General features: G+C 43.1%; 1 protein-coding gene across 1 annotated transcript in view; it reads left to right on the forward strand.

The window, feature by feature from the left end:
- Positions 1–13426, forward strand: part of unc13d (unc-13 homolog D (C. elegans)) — a 45364-nt gene that overhangs the window by 25009 nt on the left and 6929 nt on the right. The window contains exons 26-33 of the mRNA XM_088323132.1: positions 3340–3414; positions 3512–3591; positions 6759–6873; positions 6960–7031; positions 7116–7199; positions 9351–9471; positions 12388–12511; positions 12579–12802. Coding sequence (XP_088179258.1) covers positions 3340–3414; positions 3512–3591; positions 6759–6873; positions 6960–7031; positions 7116–7199; positions 9351–9471; positions 12388–12511; positions 12579–12802 — 895 coding nt within the window. The remainder of the gene's footprint in view (positions 1–3339; positions 3415–3511; positions 3592–6758; positions 6874–6959; positions 7032–7115; positions 7200–9350; positions 9472–12387; positions 12512–12578; positions 12803–13426) is intronic.

Below are 13426 nucleotides of genomic sequence, written 5' to 3' on the forward strand. Positions count from 1 at the left end.
AGAGCGAGAGAGAGAGGGAGAGCAAGGATGAGAGAAAGAGAGAGAAAGGATGAGAGAGAGCAAGAATGAGAGAGAGAGAGAGCAAGAATGAGAGAGAGAGCAAGGATGAGAGAGAGAGGGACAAAGAAAGAGCAAGGATGAGTGCGAGAGAGAGAGAGAGCAAGGATGAGAGAGAAAGAGAGAGAGAGAGCAAGGATGAGAGAGACAGAGAGAGAGAGCAAGGATGAGAGAGAGAGGGGGAAAGCAAGGATGAGCGAGAGAGAGAGAGAGAGAGCAAGGATGAGAGAGAGAGGGACAAAGAAAGAGCAAGGATGAGTGCGAGAGAGAGCAAGGATGAGAGAGAGAGAGAGCAAGGATGAGAGAGAAAGAGAGAGAGAGAGAGAGCAAGGATAAGAGAGAGAGAGAGAGAGGGAAAGCAAGGATGAGAGAGAGAGAGGGAAAGCAAGGATGAGCGAGAGAGAGAGAGCAAGGATGAGCGAGAGAGAGAGCAAGGATGAGCGAGAGAGAGAGAGAGAGAGAGAGAGAAAGGATGAGAGAGAGCAAGGATGAGCGAGAGAGACAGAGTGAGAGAGAGCAAGGATGAGAGGGAGCGAAAAAGAGAGAGACACAGAGAGAGCAAGAATGAGAGAGAGAGAGAGAGAGAGAGAGAGAGCGAGGATGAGAGTGAGAAAGAGAGATATCAAATTCACAGATTCCTTAACCACCAGGGTCATAGTGGGCACTACTTCCTGTGGTGTGTCTTGGGCAAGTACAGCCTGGCGGTGCCCATCCCTCTCGAGGCTGTTTTTGTGGGTTGGAGTTTCTTCCTCCACATGAAACAGATATTGCACAATTTGGAAGGTTTCTCTTCAAGTCCAATGATACAAATGATCCTGGTGAGAATTATCACTTGAATTGGAGCAGAGAAAATCCCCAAAATGTGCTCTAAGGCCCACAGAGTACATGTACCAGGTTTGTCTACTTCTGATGATGATTGGATGAAAGTATGTTATAGAACACAGGTATCCAACAGGCGGCCCTATACTAGTTACTAAATCACCGGTGCGGGATTTTGCACACTTTACTATAGAGGACTTTTGTACAATCAAATACAAATGACATTTAAATGCAAAAGATATTCACTGGCTGAGCTGTGGGGCAGGTCATTGCAACCTAGTGGAGGATGACGTTTACAGAAAACAGCAGGAACTGGGACGAAGGGCCGATATGATAATCAGCGCTTCCCGACGCAAGAGGGGCCTTCGTGACGCGGGAACGCTCGGGGTCCAGACATCGCCCGCCCATGGGAAGAGCCGGCACACCAGCTTGTGGAAAAAAACGTGGGCCGGGAGAAGATCGAGGAGAATCGAGAGAGAAGGCTTGACAGAGACTCGAACGACACTTATTCGATGGAGTTCACTTCGTTAAATTGTATAAGAAATTAAATCTTTACCAGCTCGGTGGACTTGGGGGTATGGCGCCCGCCCCGAGACTGGGAGGTTGTGGTTCAAGCCTTACTTAAGACTTCAACATTGGTACCCGTTGCCTCCCTGCTTGGCGTTCAGAATTAGGGGTAGGAATTGGGGGGTTTGGTAACCTAATGACTCCCAACACCTCAGTTGGGTTGAGCGAGGGGGCTGGGAATCCCCTCCTCTGAATCAATCTCCCAAAAAAAGTCAGAAATGACTCTAGCCACCTCCCACTAGGGGGATATGGCTGTCTATATATATAAGAAATTAAATCTTCCCCCATGTGAAAATGTCGGCTATTCTTGTCCATCTTTTCCCAAAAAGAGCGCGCATTGTTAGGTGAATGTAGGTTGTGTTTGGTTAATGGAGTCAATTTGGACAAGTTAATGGACAATTTGGTAAACGGTACATTTTAATATTTAATTCCTAACACCGGGGATAACATTTGGCTTTGAAAATAGAATAGAATAGAATGTACCTTTATTGTCATTGTTACAACATGGGTTGAATATATTGGGACAACGAAATTGAACGTGGCACTCTAGGTCCACATTTTACAGTGAGGACAAAGAAAACAAAGAGATAAAGGTACAAAGAAGATGTTTGTACTGTCCTTGTTGCATAGGCTTTTTTATCCTCCGGAGGGGGGTGTATGAGGGGGTGAGGGACAGACAGAGATGGCCAGGTCCAACTAGATGGTTGATCTTACTGTACACACGGTCCAGTGTTTTTTTTTCCCTAATTGCTCAGTCCACGAATTGAATGAATTTGGGAAGTACAGTCCTTAAGCATGCCCGATTAAAGTCGCCGGCGACGATAAAAGTTCCGTCGGGGTGTGCGAGCCGCTGTTTATTGATAGCGGCGGGCAGGAGATGTAGCGCTATGCTAACGTTAGCGTCCGGTGGAACGTAAACAGCAACCACAATGACCATAGTAAGCTCTCTCGGTAGATAGAAGGGTCTACACCACAGGTGTCAAACAGGCGGCCCGCGGGCCAAATCAGGCCCGCTAAGGGATTGAATCCGGCCCGCGAGACAACACTCAGAGAAGCGCAAGAGAAAAACAAGCTGCAGGTTGAATTATGTCAATTTGATGTTGCCAAAGCCAGGTGCATCGAACAAAGACACTGTACTTGTATTTCTCTCTCTCTTTCTCTTTCTCTCTCTTTTACTCTCTCTCTCTTTCACTCTCTGTGTCTGTATTTTTCTCTTCCTTTGTTCCTCTTTGTCTCTTTCTCTCTCTCTGTCTTTTTAACCTCTTTTGCTCTAACTTCCTTTTTTCCTTTTCTCTCTTTTCTCTTTCTCTCTTCCTACCCTTCGCGCTTTCTTTTCTCTTTTCTCTCCTTCTGTCTTTCTATTTCTCTTTGGATTTCTTTCTTCCTCTCCCTTTCTTTTCCCTGTCTCTCGCGACTTTTTATCTTTTGTATCTCACGCTCTCTCCCTCTCTGTTTTTCTTTTTTTGTCCCGCCCTCTCTCCTTCCCTTCCTCTTTCTCTTATTTCTTTATCTATTTTTCTTTCTCTTTAATCTACTAGTCCGGCCCCCGACAGAATGTTTGTTCTATCGTGTGGCCCCCAAGTTAAAATGAGTTTGACACCCCTGGTCTACACGATACTGCTAGAAAGAGTGAGAAGTGTGTGTCAATGATTCGGCTGTTGTTGTAGCGCATAGTCCCCCACCCCTGTTTTTACCGGAGTCTCTGTCTCGTTCGTGCCGGTGAAGCGTGCGTCCTGCTCGTTGGACTCCGTGATGACAAAAATACTCACCCATTTTGTGGACAATAGATCTGTATATCATAATACTATAATATAAAGTATAATATATTGTACATGTAGGAAATACAATATATAAAAAAATCAAATATGTTTTAAATATTTTGGTCTATATTTTCAGTTGAATACGGACATCGAGACTCACGTCAGAGGAATGTCCACCAGGAAGCGGATTCCTTCCAAATCGACAGAAGATGTACGTACTGTGATGTTCTTCACCACTTTATCACAATTTGGAAATCGAGAAGCTTATAAAGTTGTAATAACATAATCCTGCGCACTTTTCGATTCAGGCCGCAACTCCTCTTATCCGATACCTGGAAAAGGAACTGCACTACATGAATGAAAACTTGGTGCAGGAGAACTTCAACAGGTGATGAAACCCCAGTAGGAATATTCTCAAGGCAACAGTGTGTCTATCATATAGCGACCCCTAGTGGTGTAAGTAACTTCATCAATTAAAAAAAAAAAAAAACACCATTGATTCAAATAATGGTCAAAAGAAGACTCGTTGGTTTAGAAATGTTTCATGACATTGTACAAATCAAGGGGGTCAAACTCATTATCACTCGGGGGGCCACACGATAGAACGGACCTTCTCTTGGGGGCCGGACCAGTAGATAAGAGAGAAAGAAAGAAAAGAGAGGGAGAGATATATAAAGAAGGTGGGACAAAGAAAGAGAGAGAGAGAGAGAGAGAGAGAGAGAGAGAGAGAGAGAGAGAGAGAGAGAGAGAGAGAGAGAGAGAGAGAGAGAGAGAGAGAGAAACAAAAGGGATAAAAAGAGAAATAGTGAGAGAGGGGAAAAGAAAGAGACATAGAACGAACTCCAAAAGAGATAGAAAGAGAGGGGAGAAAGAGAGAGAGAAAGAGAAAAGAGAGAAAAGGAAGAGAGTGAAAGAAGGTAAAAAGACACAGTGGGAAAGAGACAAAGAGAGACAATGAAAGAGAGAGATAGAGAGTAAGATAAAAACAGAAGAGAGAAAAGAGAGAGCGAGAGAGAGGGAAACCAAAGGGATGAAAAGAGAAATAGTGAGAGAGGGGGAAAGAAAGTGAGAAAGAAAGAACAAACTCCAAAAAGATATAGAAAGAGAAAGTAGTAGAGAAAGAAAAAGGGAGAAAGAAATAAGAGAAAGAGAGGGAGAGAAACGTAGAGAGAATGGGACAAAGAAAGAAAAAAGAGAGGAGAGAAAGAGAAGAGGAAAGCAAGAGAGAGGGAGAAAGAGAGAAAAGGAAAAAAGGAAGAGAAAGCAAAAGAAGGTAAAAAGACACAGAGAGAGAAGGAGACAAAGATCTTTTTGCCAAGGGAGTTTGTCATGGTGGGGCTTTTTGCACTCAAACTAAATATTTTCTCTATTATGTATGTGTTAACAACACCCAACTGAGTTCAAAAAGCCCTTATATTTTTTTCTACCACGCCTTTCTGCACTCATCTTACTTCATCCCTCAGCGTTGTGGCCACAAAGCACATTACACTGAAGGAAAGGAGGCAGGAGGATGGGTGGGGTGGAGTGATTTCAGAATGAAAATGGTGAAAGTAAGAAAAGGACTGTTTTAGGTACAGTCAAAATGCCAACCCAAACCCCCAAAAACATGAAAAAGGAAGAGTTTAATCGAGAGCGTCTAAGGATTTTACATACAAGCACATGCAACACAAGGAGCTGCAATGATGAATTCAGCCAGAAGATGGCTTCGGCGAGTGAAATATTTTAAAGTACAGACACCTCCTTTAATGGCTTCCGTAGCTCAGCCATGCATGTAATGATGGAGTCCTGGGATTTGGTCAGCTTCCACTTTTTTTCCACTGTTTCCTTCTCAAGTCACGTATGTTAACCAAAATACCTTTCTCTCAATTTGTTCAGTTCAGAATTTCGTGTGCTTCATAAAACTGTATTTGTTAGGGGTTCAAAGCTTTAAATGGTACTAAAGGGGAGGAGCAAAAACCTAGTGATTGCAAATAGAACTTTTTAATTTAGTTTTGTTTTCGATCCACCGCCGGCTTCTCCCTCTTTGCATCCACCCGCTACTCCACTTGACCAGCTCAAGCCATGTCACTTTATTCCATCTTCCTCCCACAATTAAGCTATGTCTTGCCTCCTTTGTTAATGCAAGCAGCTCTGTGTAAATAAAGGTTGCTTCAGCCTTTTGTGTCATTTCATTTCATTTCATTTGCCTTCCACAGCTGAATGCCGCGATTCAGACATTTTCAACTTTTTTTTTCACTCTTTCCTTCTCTAGCCATTAACTTGGCTGCAGGCTGTGGCCTGCCGTGAACTTCTATTATTATTGTTCACTGCCACGTGTAAATAAAGCCTGCTTTGTCCTTAGCGGATCCCACTAGTTGGTAAAGTTATCTGCTTATGCTAGCTTTGACCAACTACAGCTATTTGCTCTTTTCAGCTGCTCCGGGGGAATCTGGTTGGTTCAGTCTTTTCTTGTTTCTCCCAGGGATTGAAACAAGGTTTCAAGTCCCATCGCTGGCTGAGAATCAGTAGGCTTCAGAATGTAGCCAAGTGGTATCCTACGGGCGTGTCGTGGCGATTCTTCTTCAAATCCACACACTTCAGCTCCATACTAAGCTACAACGACCTCTAGTGGTGACTTTTTTACAGTCACTTTAAAGAACTGACTAATAATACAGTTCATTGCAAAATCGCCACTCAAGCAGTAGACAGGGTTGGGTAGGGTTACTTTAACTGGATTACTTTCAGTTACTTTTGGATGACTCCAATACCAAATATGCTAATAAAAGACAAAAGAAACTAAATAGGAATAAAATGATGACTCACAACACGTGGTAAGCTTTCTCTCCTGGCTTTGATCTCCGGCAAAACGAACATAAAATGCGACAGAAACAAAATGAAAATAAATCCAAACAGCTTGCCAACATCATTTTTGCCGTTCCATGTATTCCGTTACTCCCCAAGCCTGCACAAAATGTAGTCATTTTATTCATATTTAGTTTCTTTTGTCTTTTATTAGCATATTTGGTATTGGAGTAATCCAAAAGTAATTGAAAGTAATCCAGTTAAAGTAACCCTACCCAACCCTGAGCACTACGTCAATAGTGTGCCATTTTTTTAGACCACTGGGTGGCGCAGTACCTCATCTCATCTCATTAGCTGCACCGCTTATCCTCAGTAGGGTCGCGGGGGTGCTGGAGCCCATCCCAGCAATCATCGGGCAGTGGGCAGGGGACACCCTGAACTGGTTGCCAGCCAATCGCAGGGCACACAGGGACAGACAACTCACTCGCTCATTCACACCTAGGGACAATTTGGACCGGCCAATCCACCTGAAATGCATGTCTTTGGAATGTGGGAGGGAACCCACGCAAGCACGGGGAGAACATACAAACTCCGCACAGGAAGTCCGGTAGCTGGATTTGAACCCACACAGGAGGTTCCCAAGACCTTCGAACTGTGCCGCACACGCCCTAACCACTGCGCCGCCGTGCTGCCCGGCGCAGTACCTCATGATGCACAAAAGAATTATTACGCACTGTCACTTTAACAAATCTGATTCAAATTCATCTCGGGCAGTCTCCTCACTCCCTTGTGGAACAACTCGGTGAAGATCCTCCATCAGATGGCGACTGAGCATTCACAACAAGAGGGACTAATGATTTTCTGTTGCAGGCTGCTTTACACCCTGCAGGTTAACTTTTAAGTTCTTTTTTTTTTTTTTTTAAAGAAAAAAAAAAAAGAAAATGCTGATTCAGCTGCTTGTGTTATCAATTCCAGTGCCTGGAACAATGCTTCCACGGCGAAGGTAACGGCCTGCCGTTGAAAATCCTCCACTCCGATGAGTACAAGGTGATAATAGATACACGTTATATCTAGTATATTATAATAAGGTGGTAAAAACTGAAATTTAACAATCACTTTCACCATTTTTAGACACTCAAGGCGTACCTGACTTATCACTCGATGAGCAGTCGCCATCTCGTGGACAAGTTCCTCCAAGGAAAAATATGGGAGCAGGTGAGATGTTTAACTTATCCTCAGTAGGGTCGCGGGGGTGCTGGAGCCCATCCCAGCAATCATCGGGCAGTGGGCAGGGGACACCCTGAACCGGTTGCCAGCCAATCGCAGGGCACATAGGGACAGACAATTCGCTCGCTCATTCACACCTAGGGACAATTTGGACCGGCCGATTCACCTGAAATGCATGTTTTTGGAATGTGAGAGGAAACCGGAGTGCCCGGAGGAAACCCACGCAAGCACGGGGAGAACATACAAACTCCGCACAGGAAGTCTGTAGCTGGATTTGAACCCACGCAGGAGGTTCCCAAGACATGAACTGTGCCGCCGTGCTGCCCTGTTTAACTTAATATAAAGCATAATTCTATTTACTTTCTGAGATTATGTTTTTTAATTAATTTTTTAAAAATAAAATGCTTGTTAAATCATTTTATATATCGGTGCAAAGACTTCAAAAATCCTTTTGGGGGTGGTGGTCATTTTATGCATATTTCGAAGGACAATTCTAAAACAGCAACCTATGACTGTCATGATTACTCATTGCCCTCACCTGAGCCTGCTCGTTTGGTGCCAGCTGCTCCTAGTTGCCTGATTAATTCCCCTCCTATTTATACCCAGTACCCCCAGTCACTCCTTGTCCGTCCGTCAGCGAACCTCTGCATCCGCAAGGCAAGCACTTTGACTTCGTCGGCCCCGTTTTCATCCGTATACCACTCGTCTGTTCCTGATTCCCGTATGTCTCCAGCTATCGACCCGTTTTGTCCTTTTGACCACTCTCCGATCTCCCGCTCCGGCTAACGACCCGTTTTCGACCACCGACCACGCTCTGATCCCCAGCTCTGGCTATTGACCGGTTTTGCCCATTTGACCACGCTCTGATCTCCCGCTCCAGCTAACGACCCGTTTTTGACCACCGACCACGCTCTGATCCCCCGCTCCGGCTATCGACCCGTTTTGCCCATTTGACCACGCTCTGTTCTCCCGCTCCAGCTGACGACCCGTTTTCGACCACCGACCACGCTCTGATCTCCAGCTCCGGCTATTCACCCGTTTTACCTATTTGACCACACTCCGATCTCCCGCCCCAGGAGATACACTTCCGCATTCCGATCACGCTCCGATCCCGTGAACGGCGTGCTTCCCTCGTCCAGCGAGCACCAGATCGCTGGCGTTTGTTTCGTCAATATCTCAATAAAGATTTTGAGTGAGACGTTACGCGTTTGGGTCAACCATTTGTTTTGGCTCGGACAATTACATTGTTATTACTATGTAATTACTGTACTGGGTTATCATTGGGTATTGGGCTAACATAGGCTCAGTCAACTACTAAAGAAAATACAAACTCTCCAACAATATGCTCATTTTAATTTCTACTTGTAGAAAAACAAATCGGAAGATAGGAAATATATTATTACCAGGTTGTTATTATGAGAAGTATGGTTAAAATAGGCTTGGTCAGAAGAAAGAGAATAAAAGTCACCAAGTTTATCCTTATTTTAAGTATTTATTTTTTTCTACAATAAAAATAAAAACATCTGACAATAAGAAATAGAATATCCTTTTATTTCTTTCCCTCTTTCTCTCTTTCTCTTTCTATATCTTTTTGGATTTCGTTCTTTTTCTCTCCCTCTTTCTTTTCCTGTTTTTCTCTCACCCTCTGTCTCTCTCTCTTTCTTTGTCTCTTTCCCACTGTGTCGTTTTACCTTCTTTTATTCTCTTTTCCTTTTTTCTCTCTCTTCTCTTTCCCTCTCTTGCTTTCCCCTTCTCTCCTTCTATATCTTTTTGGATTTCTTTCTTTCCCCCACTCTCTCTCCTCTTTTCTCTTTTTACCCCTTTTGTTTCTCTCTCCCTTTCGCTTTATCTTTGTCCCACCCTCTCTATTTTTCTCTCCCTCTTTCTTATTTCTTTCTCTCTTATCTACTCGTCCAGCCCCCGAGAGAATGTTCTATCGTGACGCCCCTGGTTTACACTATGAGAAACACAGTGAGGAAATGGAAGCCCAAAGGCACGGCTTTAGTCAAAGAAAGGGTAGCAAGAAAAATCATACAACCGTATATATTAAAATAAGGGTGAAAAAAAATAGATTTTACGCCATGCAGTCACTCTCACCTAACTGATTCTTTCAAACTCTTTGCCGTCTTTATCTCGCAGAAAGTGGTCGCCGGGGAGAAATACGGCGCAGTTACCCTCCTGGCGTCCTACGCGAGGTCGGAGCGAAAACTCAGGGTTGAAGTGTTGAACGCCGCCAATCTCCTCCCGATGGACTCCAACGGTGAAGTTCCGTTCGTTATCAGTTCATTTTTCGTCATGATTTTTACGTTTTACGGAGAGCAACTAAACGCGGCTTCATCTTGTTCGTTTTGAAACCTGAGCTTCACAAAATAGAATAATAATGAGAGTAGACATTTGCACCTGGTTATGGAAAAATAAACTAAGTGAATCCCATCGAATTAGTCTTCGTCCAGGCTCTCTCTCGTTCCCCCTCCATCGATCTTCTATCTTCTCCCGACCCACGTCTTTCTCCCAAGCTGGCGTGTCGGCTCCTCCCATGGGCGGGCCAGGAACGCCCATGTGGGCTCCACCTCGTCGCCTCGATGTCCGGACCGGTCAAAACATCCCCGAGCGTTTCCACGTCATCACGGCTTTTTTCTCCAAACATCGCCTGCCGTCCCCCGTCATCAGGAACTTCTGCGTCGTCGGATGTGCTGATTATCTTATCAGCCCTTGTCCCAGTTCCCGTTGTTTCTGTAAACATCATTCTTCACAAGGTCGCTTTGACCTTGCCCCACAGCTCAGCCAGTGAATATCTTTTACATTAAATGTAATTTGTATTTGATCGTACAAAATCCTTTATCGTCAAATGTATAAAATCCTTCGATATGAAAATTCAAGTGGCCAAGACGGGTATACTGGTTACTATTTTGATCAGTAATTAATAATTACTTGAATAATATATATAAATAATAAAGAAAAATATATAAATATAAGTAATAAAATATATAAATAATAGAAGCCAATAAAAATTATTAAAATAATGACAAATAATTTATATAAATAAGAAAAAAAGTCTCACGCGTTGAGACCTTGATAAGGTGGACCAAAATCAGAAAATCTACATGAAATATATAATAATAATATAACAAAGTGAATATAGGCTGCCCTCTAAAGGCCACATTTATTAAAAATTAATAATTGGGTGGGTGGAACCCTTAGCCACCAGGGCCATAGGGGCACCATTTCCTGTGGTGTGTCTTGGGCAGGTAAAGCCTGGTTGCGTCCATCCCGGTATCGAACCGGAGACCTTTCACGTGTAAGGCGAATGTCCTAACCTCTGCACTACAAAAACATAATTAATAATTACATGGATGAATAAAAACAATATATAGATCGATCGATAAAGTCATAAAAGGAAATAGAAATGTAAATCCTGTTCACCATAATTTAATAACAGTAATAATATAAATATGTTTAAATCGAGATAACCTACGCTAGTGGCCAAATCGAGTACAGTATTTTATAAGCAATTCATGATTACGTACAGTACAAAATATCAAAATATAAATACCAAAATATATATATATAACCAGTTATGGTAAACTAACAATAAAGTGAACATATAATTGGATGTAAAAAAAATCAAAGAGAATTAATGAAGATAACCTTCTTTTAAGTGGTCGGCGGCGCCCTCTGTTGGCTGCGGCTGCATCGGCTCGCTACAACGGGTCAGGTGCAATCGACATTTCGTTCTGTGTACATTGTTACACAGAATGACAATACAAGGAAATTATTATTATTATTATTTATAGTTATCCATATTGAAGACCGAAGTCAAATCGGGTATGAGCTGCCCTCTATCGGTCATTCTGATCAGTAGTTATAACGGTAAATAAAGTACAAAGATAAAATAATCATTGTTTTGATGCTACTTTTGTCCCCAGTGTGAGACCCCAATGAAATACATATTTTTAAGTGTACTACTCTCTAGGCCAGGGGTGTCAAACAGGCGGCCCGTGTACCGGATCAGGCCCACTAAGGCATTGAATCTGGCCGTGCTCAGAGAAGCGCACGGGAAAAACGAGCTGAAGGTTGAAATATGGCCATTTGGTGTTGCCAAAGCCAAGTTCCTTTCACAAAGACGCTGTAGATGTATTTCTTTCTTTCTCTCTCTCTCTCTCTTCCACCCGTTTTCTCTCACACTGTATCTCTCTCTCTCTGTGTCTCTTTTTTCGCTTTCTTTGTCTCCTTCTGTCTTTTTACCTTCTTTTACTCGTTTCTCTTTCTCTCCCTCTCTTGCTTTCCCCTTTCCCTCCTTTCTTTCTCTCTTTCAATAAGTCTTTGGTTTTCTTTTTCTTTCCCCCTCTCACTATTTCTCTTTCGTTTCTCACGTTTGTGCTCTCTTTTTCTCTCTCTCTCTCCCTTTCCGGCCCCACACTCTCTTTTTCTTAATTATTTCTCTTTTTTCTTTCTCCTCAATCTACTAGTCCGGCCCCCGAGAGAATGTTTGTTCTATCGTGTGGCCCCCGAGTTGAAATGAGTTTGACACCCCTGGTTTACCCTATGAGAAACACAGTGAGGAAATGGAAGCACAAAGTCTAGTCACAGTACTAGGGCAGGGGTGTCCCTGCTCTAGGCAAACGTGAAAACAACCCGCTACATCTTTTATATACTATTTTTTTAAATAATGCACTAATGTAATTTATTAAGATTTTTTTTATTGTTCACCTTATGTTTTGCATTATTTGGCTCTTTAAAGGTGGGGTGCATCATCTGAGGTGTCTTTTAAAAGTTAGTATGTGTTGACAATGCCCAAATGAGTTCAAAGAGCCTTTACCATTTCATTTCCACCATGCCCTTCTGCTTTTATCTTACTTTTAGCACCGCTGTTCCGGAACTCGCAACACATTATTCAAAGGAAAAGTGGCTGGAGGGAAGAATGGATTTTCATGTCTTTTTTTTGTTAGTTTAGCCTGAAAATGGTAAAAGTAAGTAAAAGACCTGTTTTAAATAGTTCAAAACGCCAACCCAAGCCCGCAAAATGATGGGGAAAAAGAAGAGTTTATTTGTACTTGAGGAATAAGCCGACTGAGGCTGCCATTCTGACTTTAAGCCAGTAGATGGCGGCAGAGAGTAGCAACATTTAAAGTGTCGTGACACCGCCTTTAAAATCCTTTGTGCGATGTCCCCCCAGGTTTTAGTGATCCATACGTGCTGTTGAGTCTGGAACCTTACCACACTTTCCCGCTAGTAGAACCTCGCCGAACCCGTATCAAGGACCGCGATCTCAATCCTCTTTTCGACGAGGTCTTCGAATTGTAAGTATCGCGTTTTCTCATTTTTAGAAATGTTTTGAACTCACCACTGACTTCCCTGGTGTACCAGCCTGGTATCACCGGATCAGTGCCAGGCTCCCGGGGCGTGCCTGGTGGTGACGGTCCTGGACCACGACACTTTGCTCGCAGATGACTTTGAGGGGGAGGCATTCCTGTCCTTGAGAGATGTTCCTGGAGTAGCTGGAGGGGGAGAGGACAAAAACGGGTCTGGGGGTTACCCCGATGCCCCCCCTGCCCAAATACGTCTGCCGCTGATGCATCCGAAACCCAATGGTAGGATGCCATCCTCCCTTACGCTGTGGATTTACTCTATCAAACCAAAAGAACTGGGGTAAAAAAGGAAGCCGTTTATAAATATTGTCACAGTTTTAACACGTTCAGTGGCAAACGTGGGTATCGAAGTCATAAATCTTATAATCTCATAATTTGATTTCTCTATCAGAGAAATGCAGGGGCTATTGGAACGTACCACCAGCAAAAACATGGGAAAAATCAACAACCCCGAGCTAACTATATAATTTTTAACACATTAAGTGCCAAACACAAGCATAGACGTCGAAAATCGCAGTGGCAAACTTGAGTATAGACGTCATAAATCTTGATTAACTCGTTCACAAAAATTTGCATCTGATTTATCTATCAAAGCAGTGTGGGGGTTCATAGACTGCACTACCAGCAAAACAACCCCGAGCTAACTATATAATTCTTAACACATTAAGTGGCAAACACAAGTATAGTCGTCGAAAATCGCAGTGGCAAACTTGAGTACGGACGTCATAAATCTTGATTAACTCGTTCATAAAAATTTGCATCCGATTTCTCTATCAAAGCATTGTGGGAGTTCATAGACTGCACTTCAAGCAAAACAATCCCGAGCTAACTATATAATTCTTAACA

The sequence above is a fragment of the Urocampus carinirostris genome, chromosome 19 (assembly GCF_059441175.1).
Source record: "Urocampus carinirostris isolate Australia breed hairy pipefish chromosome 19, RoL_Ucar_1.0, whole genome shotgun sequence".
In the NCBI taxonomy this organism is placed as follows: Eukaryota; Metazoa; Chordata; class Actinopteri; order Syngnathiformes; family Syngnathidae; genus Urocampus; species Urocampus carinirostris.